This window comes from Mercenaria mercenaria, chromosome 15 (genome assembly GCF_021730395.1).
Source record: "Mercenaria mercenaria strain notata chromosome 15, MADL_Memer_1, whole genome shotgun sequence".
Lineage (NCBI taxonomy): Eukaryota > Metazoa > Mollusca > Bivalvia > Venerida > Veneridae > Mercenaria > Mercenaria mercenaria.
The window spans coordinates 2,575,148-2,592,309 of record NC_069375.1 but is presented as its reverse complement, the minus strand read 5'-3'; the positions used below and the strand labels follow the sequence as shown (position 1 = coordinate 2,592,309).

General features: G+C 35.4%; 1 protein-coding gene across 3 annotated transcripts in view; it reads left to right on the top strand.

Annotated features, from left to right (window-relative positions):
• The window catches only part of LOC128548878 (TNF receptor-associated factor 2-like), a 51,099-nt gene extending 34,884 nt beyond the window's left edge, over nt 1–16,215 (top strand). For 2 of the 3 annotated variants that reach the window (XM_053524400.1, XM_053524401.1), the window contains exons 6-8: nt 51–125; nt 1,752–1,817; nt 3,898–16,215. In XM_053524400.1, coding sequence (XP_053380375.1) covers nt 51–125; nt 1,752–1,817; nt 3,898–4,947 — 1,191 coding nt within the window. In that variant the 3' untranslated portion in view covers nt 4,948–16,215. The remainder of the gene's footprint in view (nt 1–50; nt 126–1,751; nt 1,818–3,897) is intronic. The other variant, XM_053524402.1, reaches the window with a different exon arrangement.
• Nucleotides 16,216–17,162: the final 947 nt, after the last annotated feature.

Here is a 17,162-nt window from a genome sequence, read left to right as displayed (position 1 = left end):
CAGATATTTCGAAATGGACAATACAGTTCGTTTTTCTTTGTTGCTTACAGGTGCACTTAGAGCGTGATTGTAAAAAAATCAAAGTTACTTGTGATGAATGTGGTCAAGAGATTTTAAGAGAAATGGTATGTTGTTTATCTGCACAAGATAATATTTTTCTTATTTGCTGTATATTTTCTAAAATGACTGACATTTTGTTCAAAATTGTCACTTTTTGCCATTCGAGAGTTATCAGAGTTGATGCATAATTATTTTTAAAAAAAAAAACAAACTTTTAAGCTTAAAGTCCAGGGGCGGCAAATTCAATTGTCCGTATTGCCCAGCTTGTCCCAAAGCTTGTACGGACAAGTGAAATTTTATTAGAATTTACTATATAACTATCATACGAACAAGTAAAAAATAGCAACTGACAAAAAACGGACAAGCATTCGCAACCCCTGCCGGCTTAGAACATGAACACTGAACAAAAAGGATAAATAGTTACTATGTAGAGTACATTCTGGTCATTTTCATTTCTTGATTTATTGAGTAAAAGATTATTTTATATGTGGATCACGACTTTGTGATGTATGCTTTATTTAAAAATTAGGTACATTTGTAACAGATATATTTTATGGGTATTCCACAAAATTGTTTCCACTAACCGAGTTTGTTTCAAAATATTTAGTTGGGCAAGTAAAAGCTAGTCTGTATCTAGTCAGTATGTAGTTCATATGTAATTTCTATATCAGTAAAGCACTAAAACAATGAGTTTGTCTTTAAGCATCAGAGACAAGTAAGTCCGTGTCAAAACATTGTACAAACCGTATATTTTTGTAATATTTGCCATGATTATGAAGTGAATGTTGTTCAAATAGACAAATAGAAGGACTGAACTTAGTGAATACAAAGGTATCGAAATCACAGTTTTTATTGAAAAAATACAGGATTGTTACTGTTGTGGAGAAAAACGATATCAATATTTTGTCGCCGATTTTATCATCACAGCCATCAAAATGGCATGCTCTGTCAAATAATTATGGTCGATATTGATCTATTGTGAAGGTAGTTGATAGTGAAAATCTTTAGAGGAATATTAGATCCACATTTGATATTTGAAAACATGAACAGTTATGTAGATATAAAGTAAATCTGTTTATGTGTATTAACCATGCATTAGAAAGAAGTACACATTGCATATATGTATTGCTAAACAGAAAATACATGTGTATAGCCATTGACTGTAACTGCACGATAATTAATTATAAATGTAGCTCTTCATACACAGTTAATCGATATATTCGGGGCCTCCGTGGCCGAGTGGCATGGTTAAGGTCACTGACTGGAATCACTTGCCATTCACCGATGAGGGTTTAAGATAGGGGCATTGAATTCTCCGTATGAGGAAACCATCCAGCTTGCTTACAGAAGGTTCTACCCAAGTACCCGCGCATGATAAAATAATGCACGGTGTGCACCTGGGGGTCTTCCTCCAACATCAAAGCTGGAAAGTCGCCATTTGACCTATACTTGTGTCAGTACGACGTTAAACCCAACAAAAAATCTATATATTAAGTAAAGTTAAATACATTAATGAAGATTTTCTGCATTTGAAGTAAATACCTAAAGGTAAAATGTTACAGTGAACTATGGCCATTAGAAGTCTTTAAATTTTGAGATTGCAATGATTATAAGAGGCCAACGGATCATATAAGTAATGTAAAAACATATTACATAATTTACTGTTTATAAACGTATTATTTGTATTGCAGTTAAACCAACATCAGCAAAGTGAATGTCAGACACAAAAAATAAAGTGCCCTGTAGGATGTGGAGAGGTAAACTTTACATAATTTTTCAAACCTTTTAATATCTTACCGTAGTTTATTTTATTTTACGCTTGAAGGGACGTGTTATGTTGCGACACCGGTGTCCGTCTGTCTGTCTGTCCATTAGCAGTTTCTTGTCCGCTCTGTAACTCTCTTGAACACCCCCTGGAAGGATTTCTATGACACTCACCATTTGGAGACGACGGGTGGATGGCTCGCTTCAACGTCAAAATCACACCTAGGGGTCAAAGGTCATATGACTATGTTTCGTGTCCGCTCTGTAAAGTTGCTCATGAATGTCCTAAATTTAAGAGGGAGTACCTTGGTCTTGTTTTGCAAAGTTTATATGATAATTTTAACTGAAAGATAATCTGTTGTTTCAAACTTGCATTACAACAGCACAGTTCGTTAAGTAGTTACTAGTATACACGATGATTGTATCTATGTATTTTAAGGGGTGCCTATTCATACAATGAAACTACGAAACTACATATCTACCCTTTATGTCTGATTTACGGCAAGTTTTGTTTTGATGATCATAAAAAATCATTTAGGTCTTACATATAATTAAAGTGTTCTCGTCTTAACATCAGGGAATCTAAATTTTATCAAAAAGTAATACTGTGTTATACGAGGGAATGTAACAAGTTGACAGTAGTTGTGAATTATTAACACATCTATTAAAAAACTTAGGTGTTGCATATGCTGTATGTAATATTTATTCTGGGAGTATACATCAGTTATGTTGATAGCTCATGTTTTTGAATTTAACACCAAATAAGTCTCCCCAAAGAGGAAGGATATTGTCGCCGCCTCGTCCGTCCGTCCCTTAAAGTTTGTACGGAGTATTACTCAGCAACCGCTGGTTCGAATTTAGCGAAACTCCATAGGAAGATTAACTATCTAGAGAATATGCGCATATTGTCTCCATGTTCCAGTCGAATGAATTTTCAATGCGTTATTGCCCTTAGATTATTCAACACTGGTATACTATAGTATAATTCTTGTCTAATTCTTGTCTGGAGTATTTCAAAGCAACAACCAACCACTGGTTGGAACTAAGCCAAAATTCACAGGAAGTTTCAATATCATTAGGAGATGCGCATATTATCTTCGGTTTCGGGTGGAAGATTTTTCATTTAGTCTTTGCCCTTAGGTATTCAACATAAGCTTACTACAGTGTCATTTCTTGTCCGGAGTATTCCTCCAGCAAACATTGCTGAAATTCTTCGAAACTGCAAGAAAAAACTTCGCTTAGAAGAGGAGATGGGCATATTGTCTTCATGTTCCTGTCGGATGATATTTTCACTGTAACGTCCCCTTAATTATTCAGCATTAGTATACTAAAGTACAGTTGTTGTCCGGAATATTTCCGTCAACATTAAATCGCCCCTATTGGATGTACGCCCATAGTGAATGTACTATATACTGACTAAAGTTTAGGGTTAGGTTTACCATAGGTTTAATAGTGTACATTTAATGCGTGCGTACACTCAATGCGGGAGTTTTAATGCCGACCGAATATTTCGGAGCAGCCACAGGTTGGAATTTAGCCAAATTGATAGAAAGTTTCACTGTTAAGAGGAGATGCACATATTGTCTTCATGTTTCGTGTTCAACATTATATACTGTGATGCCCATTTCTGGTCCTGAATATTCCTTGGCAACAACTGGCTGGAATTCAGCGAAACTTCATATGACGTAAATCTCAAAAGGAGATGGGCATATTATTTTCATGTTCCGGGCAGATGATTTTAAGTGAGTTATTTCCCTTTGATTTTCAACATTAGTAAACCATAATGACATCCTAGTCAGAAGTGTTCCTCTACAACCACTGCCTAGAATTCAGCGAAACTTCGTAGGATGCTTCACTCGAGAGATGTTGCGATTATTGTCTTAATGTTCCGGGGGTATGATTTCTCAGTGAGATATTGCCTTTTGATTGCTTAATATTCGTAAACTATATATGCCTAGCCAGTGAATTCGACTTTTGTTTTTTTTTAATATGCAGTTATCATATTTCGTGGTTAGCAGCATTTTCTTGTTTTCATTAAGGAATCGACTTTAGTTTTGATAATATTTGCTTTAGATTGAGCGGAAAAATTACTATGAGCATTATCACCAAAAGAAACATGATGTCTGGGTGGTGCAAGAAATTGGAAAGATTAATGCGACTCTTAAAGAGCTCCATACATCAGATAGTAGGCTTCAACAACATGTGTCCGAAAGTACAGCAGTTACAACACAGATGAATGAAAAACTTGCGGTATTGGAGCGTCAGGTACAAGGACTTCATAACCAACAGAGTGAATCCGGAAACGTTACTGCAATAAGCGGGGTGCCAAATATCGACATGAAAATTAGGCAAGCTATTGAATTACAACTGCAGTCAGTTAATGAAAGATTAGATGTAAAAACGGGAACGTTTGAGGGGATTGCTAGTGCACTGCACAGAGAGCTGGAAAAAACAATCACAGCTGTTGAGAAACTTGAAAGGCACAGACGGGAAATGGAAACGCAAATAGAGCAGAACCAAAATAAAATTCGATCCCTAGAAAGAAGTCTAGCACTGAAGGACATGACGATGGCGGAATTAGAACTTAAAGCACAATCGATGGAAGCCGCAAGCTATGACGGTACATTCATGTGGAGAGTGCATGATTTTAATAAGAAGCACCAGGATGCTCTACATGGCCGAACCATCAGCATCTACTCACCACCATTTTACACTACTCGTAGAGGATACAAGATGTGTGCCAGACTCTATCCAAATGGAGACGGTATGGGAAAAGGTTCACATCTGTCCTTGTTTTTCGTGGTCATGAGGGGAAACTATGATGCACTTTTGAAGTGGCCGTTTAGTCAACGGGTGACCTTCTGTATGATTAACCAAACTGGCGGTGAACACGTGATTGACTCGTTTAGACCAGACCCACAAAGCTCGTCATTCAAGAGACCGACTTCTGATATGAACATAGCATCAGGATGCCCGCTGTTCATCCGGCTAGAGATGTTACAGAACCCTAATCATGGTTTTCTGAAGGACGACACGTTATTCCTCAAAATAGCTGTTGATACAAGTGATCTTACTGACCCAGTATCAAATTTCGAAGACAGAATTAAACCAGTTCAGGCTTAGAAATGTTTGCTTGGCAGTGTCACTTTGCTTTAAGTCATTAAGATATTGTCTCAAAAACAAAAACAAAAACAAATCCCCGCCGTTACATGACTGAAATACTGTTGAAAAACGGCGTTAAACCAAAAACAAACAAAAACAAAAACAAAATAGACTGACAACCTTACAGGAATGTGTAGGATTACATTTTACCAACTTTATTAGCCCACCATCATCAGATGGTGGGCTATTCAAATCACTCTGCGTCCGTGGACCATCCATCCGTCATTCCGTCCGTTAACAATTTCTCGTTATCGCATCTCCTCAGAAACTACTGGAGGAATTTTGACCAAACTTTGTAAGAATGATGTATTGGTAACCTAGTTGTGTCCCCCTGAAAATCAGACTGGTTCAACAATTTTTGAGTGAGTTATGGCCCTTTGTTTATTTTTATGATTTACATAGATTTATATAGGAAAAAACTTTGAAAATCTTCCTGTCAAAAACCACAGGGCCTAGGGCTTTGATATTTAGTATGAAGCATCATCTAGTGGTCCTTTACCAAGATGATTCAAATTGCTGAGTATATCCCTTGGGTCAAATATGGCCCCGCCCCGGGGTCACATGGTTTATATAGACTTATATAGGGAAAAACTTTGAAAACCCTCTTGTCCAAAACCACAGGACCTAGGGCTTTGATATTTTGTATGTGACATCATCTAGTAGTCTTCTACTAAGGTTGTTCAAATTATCCCCCTAGGGTCAAATATGGCCCCGTCCTGGGGGTCACATGGTTTACATAGACTTATTTAGGGAAAAACTTTGAAAATCTTCTTGTCTAAACCACAAAGCCTAGGGCTTTGACATTTGTAATGTAGCATCATCTAGTGGTTTTTTACCAAGTTTGTTCAAATTATCCCCCTAGGGTCAAATATGGCCCCGCCCTGGGGGTCACATGGTTCATATAGACTTATATAGGGAAAAGCTTTTAAAATCTTCTTGTCAATAACCTACAACATTCAAATTTGGACCACATGTATGGTTTTGAATGGCAAGATGAACCTTGACATGAGTTGACCTTGATTTTGACCTAGTGACCTGCTTTCACATTTCTGTAGCTACAGCCTTCAAATTTGGACCACATGTATAGTTTTGTGCACTGAAAAAAACTTTGACCATGACATTGACCTAGTGACCTACTTCATATTTTTGAAGGTACAGGCTTCAAATTTGGACCACATGCATAGTTTCGTGTTCCGAAATGAAATTTGACCTTGATTTTGACCTAGTGACCTACTTTCACATTTCTGTAGCTACAGGCTTCAAATTTAGACCACATGCATAGGATTGTGTACCGAAACAAACTTTGACCTTGACATTGACCTAGTGACCTACTTTCACATTTTTTAAGGTACAGGCTTTAAATTTGGACCACGTGCATAGATTTGTGTTCTGAAGTGTAATTTGACCTTGATTTTGACCTAATGACCTACTTTCACATTTCTCAAGCTACAGCCTTCAAATTTGGACCACTTGCATAGTTTTATGTACCGAAATATACTTTGACCTTAAGGTTGACCTAGTGACCTACTTTCAAATTTCTCAAACTACAGCCTTCAAACTTGATGCACATGCATAATTTTGTGTACAAAGAACTTTGTCCTTGAAATTGATCTAGTGACCTACTTTCACATTCCTCAAGCTACAGCTTTCGAATTTGGACCACATGCAGTGTTGTGTACGGAAATGAAATTTGACCTTGAGCTAGTCAGTAAGTCTTGAAATTTGGAACACTCAAAAATGGCACATTGGTGGGCGCCAAGATCACTCTGTGATCTCTTGTTGTGTTCTGAATTGAAATTCGACATTGATTTTTATCTAGTACCTACTTCCACACTTCTCAAGCTGCAGCCTCCAAATTTGAAGCACATGCATAGTTTTGTATACCGAAATGAACTTTGACCTTGAAATTGATCTTGTGACCTACTTTCAAATTTCTCGAGCTACAGCATGGACCACATGCATGGACCACGTGCACAGTGATGTGTACTGAAATGAAATTTGACCTTGATTTTGACCTTGAGCTAGTCTTGAAATTTGGAACAATCAAAAATGGCTCAATGGTGGGCGCCAAGATCACTCTGTGATCTCTTGTTACTGTAGACAGACAAATGATTCATAGTATTCGAACTTGACTTTGATTCAGCTCAGTAGATTTTTAATAACAACTCGTCTTTTTGTTTGGCTTTTGATTTTTCTGAAGTGAAAACGATAAGAGAACAGATTAACAACTAACTTCAGAGATTTACAAGTAATTGAGTGCTTGGAATGTTACCTTTCCTGAACAGACACAATCAAGTCGGGTCCGACTGACAGTGAAACTGCCAGCAAATTTGATAACAGATTTTTTGCATAGTATGTTAGAACTGAGAAGCAAACATTTTTGACCTGATGTTTTAAACAAACGTCTGTCTTATAACTTTTTAAGTTATAAAAAAAGACGAATATCAAACAGGGAATAGACATTATATTAAACAACATCCAAATCAGTAACGTGATTAGAAAACATAGCCATAGGCACAGCTAAATCTTTACACGACGTGTTACCGACTTGAGAAACATTCATTTTCGCTAAAAGAAAGAACATCATCCAATAAGACGTTACAAAACGACACAACACATTACCATGTCCATCTGTTGCACGATGTTCATATTTCTTAGGATATTACATGAATATGTGTCCTATAACAATTGTAAATATATGTCAGTGTTGATTTGTATAGTCCGCTGGAAATACGTATAGGTAAGTATGGTATTATCGTTATTATCACATTTACTTAATTAATTACTTACTTAATGGTTTTTAGCTCGACTTTTCGAAGAAAAAGTAGAGCTATTGTACTCGCCCCGGCGTCGGCGTCGCCGTTGGTTAAAGTTTTTGTTAAAGTCAAATATCTCTGTTACTATCAAAGCTATTGACTTGACTCTTAAAATAGTTATTTACTATCAAAGTGTACCACGGGAGAAACAGTCCCCATAACTCTGATTTGAATTATGACAGAATTTTTCCCTTTTTTAACTTAGAATTTTTGGTTAAAGTTTTTTTATAAAGTCAAATATCTCTCTTACTATCAAAGCTATTGACTTGAAACTTAAAATTATTATTTACTATCAAAGTCTACACCAAGTTAAACAATCCCCATAACTCTGGTTTGAATTTTGACAGAGTTATGCCCCTTTTTAACTTAAATTTTTTTGTTAAAATTTTTGATAGTCAACTATCTGTTACTATTAAAGCTTTTGACTTGAAACTCAAAGTAGTTATTTACTATCAAAGTCTACACCAGGAGACACAATTCCCATAACACTGATTTGAACTTTGACAGAATTATGCCCCTTATTAACTCAAATATCTCTGTTACTATCAAGCTTTTGACTTGAAACTTAAAATACTTGTTTACCGTCAAAATCTACACCAGGAGACACAATTCTTATAACTCTGATTTGAATTTTGACAGAATTAAGTCCCTTTTTAACTTGGATATTTTTTTACTGGCAAAGCTCTAATTCAAAGTAAAGCACTGAGAAAAGTCGAGCGCGCTGTCTTACAGACAGCTCTTATTAAAAGAAGTTTAGTTGCATTTTCGTTTCATTTCGTTAAATAACTAGTACCTTATAATTGAGGTCTGGGCCTTTCGTGATCATGTCGTTAAAGCCCTGCTTGTATTTCTGTGTATGGAACCTATGATTACAATAGGTAACAGCTAACGGCCACACGTTAGCACGCAAAACTACAGGTATTGTTTATAGAAATCTATATAAAATGGATTCTACTTTGACAGGCGTCACTGTTCATAGTCAGGATTTTCATGCTTTTTAGTGACAAAGGTTAAATTGTAGGATTGGAGCAGGTCTTTAAGTCACTTGCCCCTCAACCATGTTGGCTTTATATGTAGAAGTGTTCATGTGACGAAACCTTCCAGCTTGCTTATAAAACGTCGGTGGTTCTACCAAGGTGCCCGATTGTGCCTGAAAAAAAATGCACGAAGACTTCCTGCATTATCAAAGCTGGATGAGCGCCATATGACCTTCATTGCCACGGTGTGATTTAAACTCCAACAAAAATAAGTACGGATGCAAAAGAAGGGCAAAGATTTATGCGTTTTTGAGAATTTTCGGCCGCTTATTATTCTCTTGAATATAAGTTGTTAGGTCAAATCTGACTTTAACTTGCAAAATGAAAAATAACCATTAATATGACAGTATGCTGTAATTAAAGGCAACATGAAATACGAAGACGAGCATATGCATGTATCGTGAGGAGGTCTTCCGAGATGTATTTTGTGTCTGAAAATAGGCAACGTCTCGACTCGTCATACATTTATCGGTTGACTTTCCCGTTTGTCAGTCTTATTTTAAGTTTTGAAAGATCAGATTAGGCAAATCCAGAACTAATGTTCTGTATTGGAATAAATATTACGAAAACTCGAAACTGTAAGCATGTAAGTAATATGCAGTAATGCATTGTATAGCTCAAACAATGGTATTGTAAATAGGCCAATTCGCAGCGTCCGTTGTTATTTTATTATACAAATCTATCCATTTATGTACAGATTTCTATTTGTTACAAAGATTATATACCCGTTTGACAAAACGGGACGTACTATTCTGATTTAACTTTTCTTTGGGAAGGGCTGCGTCGTCGACGTGGTGCAAAACCTTGTTTAAAGTATCAAAAACTTGGGGCGTACAATGTCCCGCTTTGCGGAACTCTTGTACTTGAATATAAAAGTGTTCGTATGCATCATTAAATTTCTTTATGGTACTCCATTATGGGTCTTTAACTGGTTTTCTAATTTTGATTATCGGGTCTTTAAAATTAAAAGGAATTTATAAACACGAATAAAACGCGTGGCGCGAAATTATCCAGGCGTGTGTAAAGTATTGTTGTTTCAAATCAGTCGACGGGCGTTACTGATAGAAGAAAGTCGTTTGTGCGCTAAATTTTTCTGGAATAAATCTGTAAAAGTGAGGCCGGATATATAATATATAAATATACTAATGATGTTTTATTTAAATATATATATATATATATATATATATATATATATTTTTTTTTTTTTTTTTTTTTTTTTGGTTCGCATATATTTTATTATTTAGAAATTCATATTTTTGAAAGATAAATAGCTCTTTTATCAAATTCCAAACATGTGGTTATTCTAAGTAACTTACAATATCTATTTGATGTCATTTCATGCACATATTCTAGTAGTTGTTTAATACTATGTTAATCATATATTAATTAATACAATTGTATGAATCATTAACAATAATTGTTATAAAATAAAGATCAGTAACGCACCGCATTCTTTGAAACCGTCACCAGTGTTGTTTTTTTTTCTTATCACAGTATAATCAAGAAATGTTTTATTTTCGGACGAGCGTAACGAGGGAGAAAATAAAAGCAGAAGAATTACATCTATTTATATGATAACTTGATTTATTTTTAATTATAATATTGTTATTTTGAATTCTGCTGTATTGTATATTTTGAATTATATTATGCATTCATGAGTTCTTTTTATCCTCTACGTTTTCAGAGTAGATATTTTTCATGCCTGTTGTTTTAGTGATATGTTGCTAGAGAAATTTGATTACGCTTATGTTTGGATAAAAGTAAAACTGCAAGTTTATTGGAAACAAGATCTGTAAGAAGATCCTTTGGAAGCATAGAAAGCAACCAAGTATAATAATAGCAGACTCGGTTTGATTGAGTCTGTTCATGAGAGGTAATGGCAAGTGCAACACCCCTCACGCCCCCTAGCACCGGCAGCGGAACTATACTACCAATGAACATTGAGTGGACACCATGATCTCTAAGGACCACTTGAATTCAGGAAAATTTTGTTACTGAATGCAGGGAAAACGTTTTTAGCTCACCTGTCACAAAGTGACAAGGTGAGCTTTTGTGATCGCGCAGTGTCCGTCGTCCGTCGTCCTTCCATGCGTCCGTAAACTTTTGCTTGTGACCACTCTAGAGGTCACATTTTTCATGGGATCTTTATGAAAGTTGGTCAGAATGTTCATCTTGATGATATCTAGGTCAAGTTCGAAACTGGGTCACGTGCCTTCAAAACCTAGGTCAGTAGATCTAAAAATAGAATAACCTTGTGACCTCTGTAGAGGCCATATATTTCACAAGATCTTCATGAAAATTGGTCAGAATGTTCACCTTGATGATATCTAGGTCAAGTTCGAAACTGGGTTACGTGCCATCAAAAACTAGGTCAGTAGGTCTAAAAATAGAAAAACCTTGTGACCTCTCTAGAGGCCATATATTTCACAAGATCTTCATGAAAATTGGTCAGAACGTTCACCTTGATGATATCTAGATCAAGTTCGAAACTGGGTCACGTGCCATCTAAAACTAGGTCAGTAGGTCAAATAATAGATAAACCTTGTGACCTCTCTAAAGGCCATATTTTTCATGGGATCTGTATAAAAGTTGGTCTGAATGTTCATCTTGATGATATCTAGGTCAAGTTCGAAACTGGGTCACGTGCGGTCAAAAACTAGGTCAGTAGGTCTAAAAATAGAAAAACCTTGTGACCTCTCTAGAGGCCATATATTTCATGAGATCTTCATGAAAATTGGTCAGAATGTTCACCTTGATGATATCTAGGTCAAGTTCGAAAGTGGGTCACGTGCCTTCAAAAACTAGGTCAGAAGGTCAAATAATAGAAAAACCTTCTGACCTCTGTAGAGGCCATATTTTTCATGGGATCTGTATGAAAATTGGTCTGAATGTTCATCTTGATGATATCTAGGTCAAATTCGAAACAGGGTCAACTTCGGTCAAAAACTAGGTCAGTAGGTCTGAAAAAAGAAAAACCTTGTGACCTCTCTAGAGGCCATACTTTTGAATGGATCTCCATAAAAATTGGTCAGAATGTTCACCTTGATGATATCTAGGTCAAGTTTGAAACTGGGTCACGTGCCTTAAAAACTAGGTCAGTAGGTCAAATAATAAAAAAAACCTTGTGACCTCTCTAGAGGCCATACTTTTCATGGGATCTGTATGAAAGTTGGTCTGAATGTTCATCTTGATGATATCTAGGTCAAGTTTGAAACTGGGTCAACTGCGGTCAGAAACTGGGTTAGTAGGTCTAAAATTATTAAAATCTTTTGACCTCTCTAGAGGCCATATTTTTCAATGGATCTTCATGAAAATTGATCTGAATGTTCACCTTGATTATATCTAGGTCAGTTTCGAAACTGGGTCACGTGCAGTCAAAAACTAGGCCAGTAGGGATAAAAATAGAAAAACCTTGTGACCTCTCTAGAGGCCATATTTTTCATGAGATCTTCATGAAAATTAGTGAGAATGTTCACCTTGATGATATCTAGATAAAGTTCAAAACAGGGTCACGTACCTTCGAAAACTAGGTCAATAGGTCAAATAATAGAAAAACCTTGTGACCTCTCTAGAGACCATATTTTTCAATGGATCTTCATGAAAATTGGTCAGAATTTTTATCTTGATTATATCTAGGTCAAATTCAAAACTGGGTCACATGAGCTCAAAAACTAGGTCACTATGTCAAATAATAGAAAAAACGACGTCATACTCAAAACTGGGTCATGTGGGAAGAGGTGAGCGATTCAGGACCATCATGGTCCTCTTGTTTATTATTGGCCATAGGGAAAACACGAGACCAGTTTTCTGTGGTACAACATGGATGGTACCTCCAATTTTTAGGTGTATTTTAACATGTCTATACCTTGTAAGATTTTTTTTCTTTTTGGTTAAATTTCTTCCCTTTGTTGTTCCTGTCCTTTAGGCTTAGATATTTTTTCTGAGGACCTTCTTGCCCTCAAGTGCAATGATAACAGGTGAGCGATATAGGGCCATCATGGCCCTCTTGTTCTTAAGTTCGAATATTATGAATCATTTTGTCTGTCTTTAATACCTGATTTCGTAGTTACATTTTCCTGAATACATTCCAGTTTTGACACCCTGTAGCTAAAATGAGAGGAGCAAACATCTCAAACTTTGAACTTTATTTTATTTATACGTTTATTTTTGTTAGTGGGATCAACTTGTTTTGTTAACCTATAGATTAGTCGAGGTTTTATTCTGAAAACGTAGAGGATGAAAAGATAGAATATGCATTATGTCGATAATTTTCTTATTGATAGATTATCTTTGTATATTAATTGTTTTATGCATATGAAACTATTTTGTGTTGATATAAATAGTTAAGTACTGTTTTGTTATTGGTATTCCTCTTATCCGCCATTTGAAATGTTTTTCTCAAGTGGTAATGTTTGAGGTGATGTAATTGCTATGTAAGTTGTGGTACTGAATCTGTCATTACAGATCATTCTATCATCAACTTACGTATATAGAAAATTTCCATATTGTGTTTTGTTTTATGTGCTTGCCCAAAGAGGTGATTTTAATGTATTAATTATCAAAAATTAAAGTATTTGTTTACGTGGTAACTAAATATTGCTCTATTATAGAAAGTATGTTGTAAATAACATTGCTTAAATGTAGTCGTTGCCGAAATCTAACAATTATTCCATTAAATGTCTTGTATCCAGTTAGGATGCATCTGACCGATTTATCATAGTTTCAAGTTTCAACTTTATTCATTTTCATCCAGAAAGTCAGAGACTTATGTGACAATACAGAAATAGATATAGATATGAAAAGTTGTATTAAAAGTATATATTCTAATGACATATGAAAATTCATTTTCAATATATTGTGTTTGTTTTATTCATTATATTTTTACAGGTACGTTTCAATAGTTTGAAAATATGTATTTATTACAAACGTCTTGCCATCCTTCAATGGATGTTGGAAATAGCATACCGCTTTATGATCTGGAAAGACATATACTTTGTACACGAACGCCTTCGTGGTTTAGTTCCTGCGCGTCTGAACTCTGAACCATAACTCAAGCGGCAAACCACTTGAAGGCCTTCATTATTTGTTAAATCTTACACTGCAACAAACACGTTTTCTTATGTCGGTTGACAAGACTTGGCTGACACTGTGTTCCTTTATTTGTATGTTTGCTTTGTGTGTGTGTGGTGTGCGTGTGTTGGTCGTGTGCGCGTTTAGGGAGGTTGCGTTTTTAGAACGTAGCTTTCCCTGTTGGATATTCTTGTTGTGTTCTTTTACCAAGGAACACGTAAATTTTATAATGGCGAAAAGATAGTTATCTGACGTGTTCTTAAAACGAATGAATTAGTATATTGACATTACATTTATACAAGTAATTAGTATAATAAATATTTGCAGACGCAATACACTATTTTTAATAATATGAATATCTGCTATTAAACACAGTTTAAATACTTATTTATGTGGTTATATTAAAAGCATTAACATGCTTAAAGGGATTTCGGTCATTTCACATTACATTAAGTATTCCAAAGTTAACTCTACAATTTTTCAAAACATGGTCTTTGAAACTTCTGTTTGTCAAAATTTTTTCTCAACACAACAAAAAACAACAACATTGGATAGGAAAACTTTTAAACAACGACAGTAACCTCATGTGCAGCAGCATTTTTAGCTCGACTATTCATAGAATAGTAGAGCTATTGGACTCACCCATGCGTTCGCGTCCGCGTCCCGATTTGGTTAAGGTTTTGTATGTAAGCTGGTATCTCAGTAACCACTTGTGGGAATGGATTGAAACTTCACACACTTATTCACTGTGATAAACTGACCTACATTGCACAGGTTCCATAACTCTGTTTTGCTTTTTTACCAAATTATGCCCCTTTTTCGACTTAGAAATTCTTGGTCAAGGTTTTGTATGTAACAGTAAGCTGGTATCTCAGTAACCACTTGTAGGAACGAATTGAAACTTCTCACACTTATTCACTGTGATAAACTGACCTATATTACACAGGTTCCATAACTCTATTTTGCTTTTTTAGAAAATTATGTCCCCTTTTCGACTTAGAAATTCTTGGTTAAGGTTTTGTATGTAAGCTGGTATCTCAGTAACGACTTGCGGGAATGGATTGAAACTTCACACACTTATTCACTGTGATAAACTGACCTACATTGCACAGGTTCCGTAACTCTGTTTTACTTTTTTATGAAATTATGCCCCCTTTTCGACTTAGAAATTCTTGGTTAAGGTTTTGTATGTAAGCTGGTATCTCAGTACACACTAATGGGAATGGATTGAAACTTCACACACTTGTTCACTGTCATGATCTGACATGCACTGTGTAGGTCCCATAACTCTACTTCGCAATTTTTTCAAAATTATGCCTTTTTTTCGACTTAGCAGTTTTTAGTTAAGTTTTTGTATGTAAGCTGGTATTTCATTATCCACTTATGGGAAAGGATGAAAATTTCACGCACTTGTTCACTTTATGAGCTGATAAGCATTGTGAAGGTTCCATAACCCATTTTCCCAATTTTACAAAATTATGCCCCTTTTTCGACTTTTGTATTATTCAATTGACAAGGCTGTTGAATAGTCGGGCGTTGCTGTCCTCCGACAGCTCTTGTTATACAAATGTTGATCAGATGTTGCGCAGCTTATTATCTGAACTATAATACAATGGTTTAATTGATTACCGGACGCCTAGAAAACCCCTAGATGCGGTTACTGGACGATTAGAGCGTAGGCTAGGCGTCCGGTTACCTGACGGCTAAACTCTTTCATAAGAAAATGTGTTAAATTGTCATAGAATACATTATATTCTGCATAATCATTATATTCTTAGCAGAATTAGACGGATTTTCATGTTACATATGCATACGAAATTGATTATTCGAAATATTTATTCAAAAAATGTTTTGTCTGTTTGATGTTTTTTCTTGATCTATGGCTTTATCCGAATTTTCACGTTTTAAATTTTACGTGCTACGTTTTTAGTGTGAAGTATTTTGTATTTCACGTTTACTAGATACTAATCACAGTAATGTATTTTTAATAGTTTACTGGTGGGATTTTTCCGTAGCTTTGGCCCAGCAAACTGATGTTGGATATTGTCCAGCCATATTGAGAAAACGGTTGACCGGCGATTTATATAATGAGTCGTGTAACATTCAAAATACTTCACACTACAAACGTATTACCTGACGGCTAAATTCTTTCATAAGAAAATGTGTCAAATTGTCATATTATTCATATTTCTCCTTATGGAAATAAATACATATTGTACATTATATTTTGTCGTAACTTATCTTTCAGTAGTCAGAAAAATGCGTTGTTCTAAAACCTTTTAAAAATTAAATGTTAATAAACTGTTTATTTGTTGCTTCCTTAATATTTGGGGTAACTCTTTGCATAGATCATAATGGGAACTGTTCCACAAAACTTCGTACAATCTTTTTACACTATGATCGTCCTGAGCTTCTGGTACGGTAAGAAAATACTTGTAAGCGATAATGGAAGAAGTTGCAAATTTAAGAAAATATTTGCGAACTACATAACGATTTAAAGCAAATATATTACGTTAGTTAGAAGGAAAGGATTTTAAACGAAGTATTATTTTTATTTTTTAACTGACTGGTTATCCGTGTGAAAATGAGACTATTCGTTAGCAGTCGATAATATTTTGTAATTTTCAAAAGACCTTGCGTGCATATGTCGGGCAGTTTTGACAAAGCTGACATTTGGTTTAAAATAGATATCAAAAAATGATTTACAGTGGACTGTATGTAATTTTTGCGTGGTTACACTGGTATTAACCCCATTGGAACTTATGACAAATCCATGTATGACTATGTTAGATTTGATGTTTCATAAAAGGAAAAACGTTTGTGATTTGATTGACAACAAATACACAGTTTTTCTTTTTTATGTAGCTGGGTGACGTTGCTGATTCACTTTAGTACTGTTAGTCTAATTTAAACATATATTCTGTTCAAGTTAGAATTTTTTATACTACATTTATGTAGCGCCCATTTCATAATAAAAACGTCCAAAGGCGCTTTACATAGTACTAACACTACAGTATCCATTGGTTCCGAACGTTTAAACTGTTCAAGCGTAATGCTTGTTATTTGCAGTTTTCATAAAATACTTTATATTCAACAATTTTACCCGAGTTCACAAGTAATTTGTACGACCCTTTTATGTAAGAGATAAACGAATTTCGTAACATTTTCCTAATGATTCGTAAGAACGTCTTGCGAACAAGTTTTGTGTTCGTTCAGTGCCCGTCGTCCACTGTTGGATGGTTTGGTCTTCCTT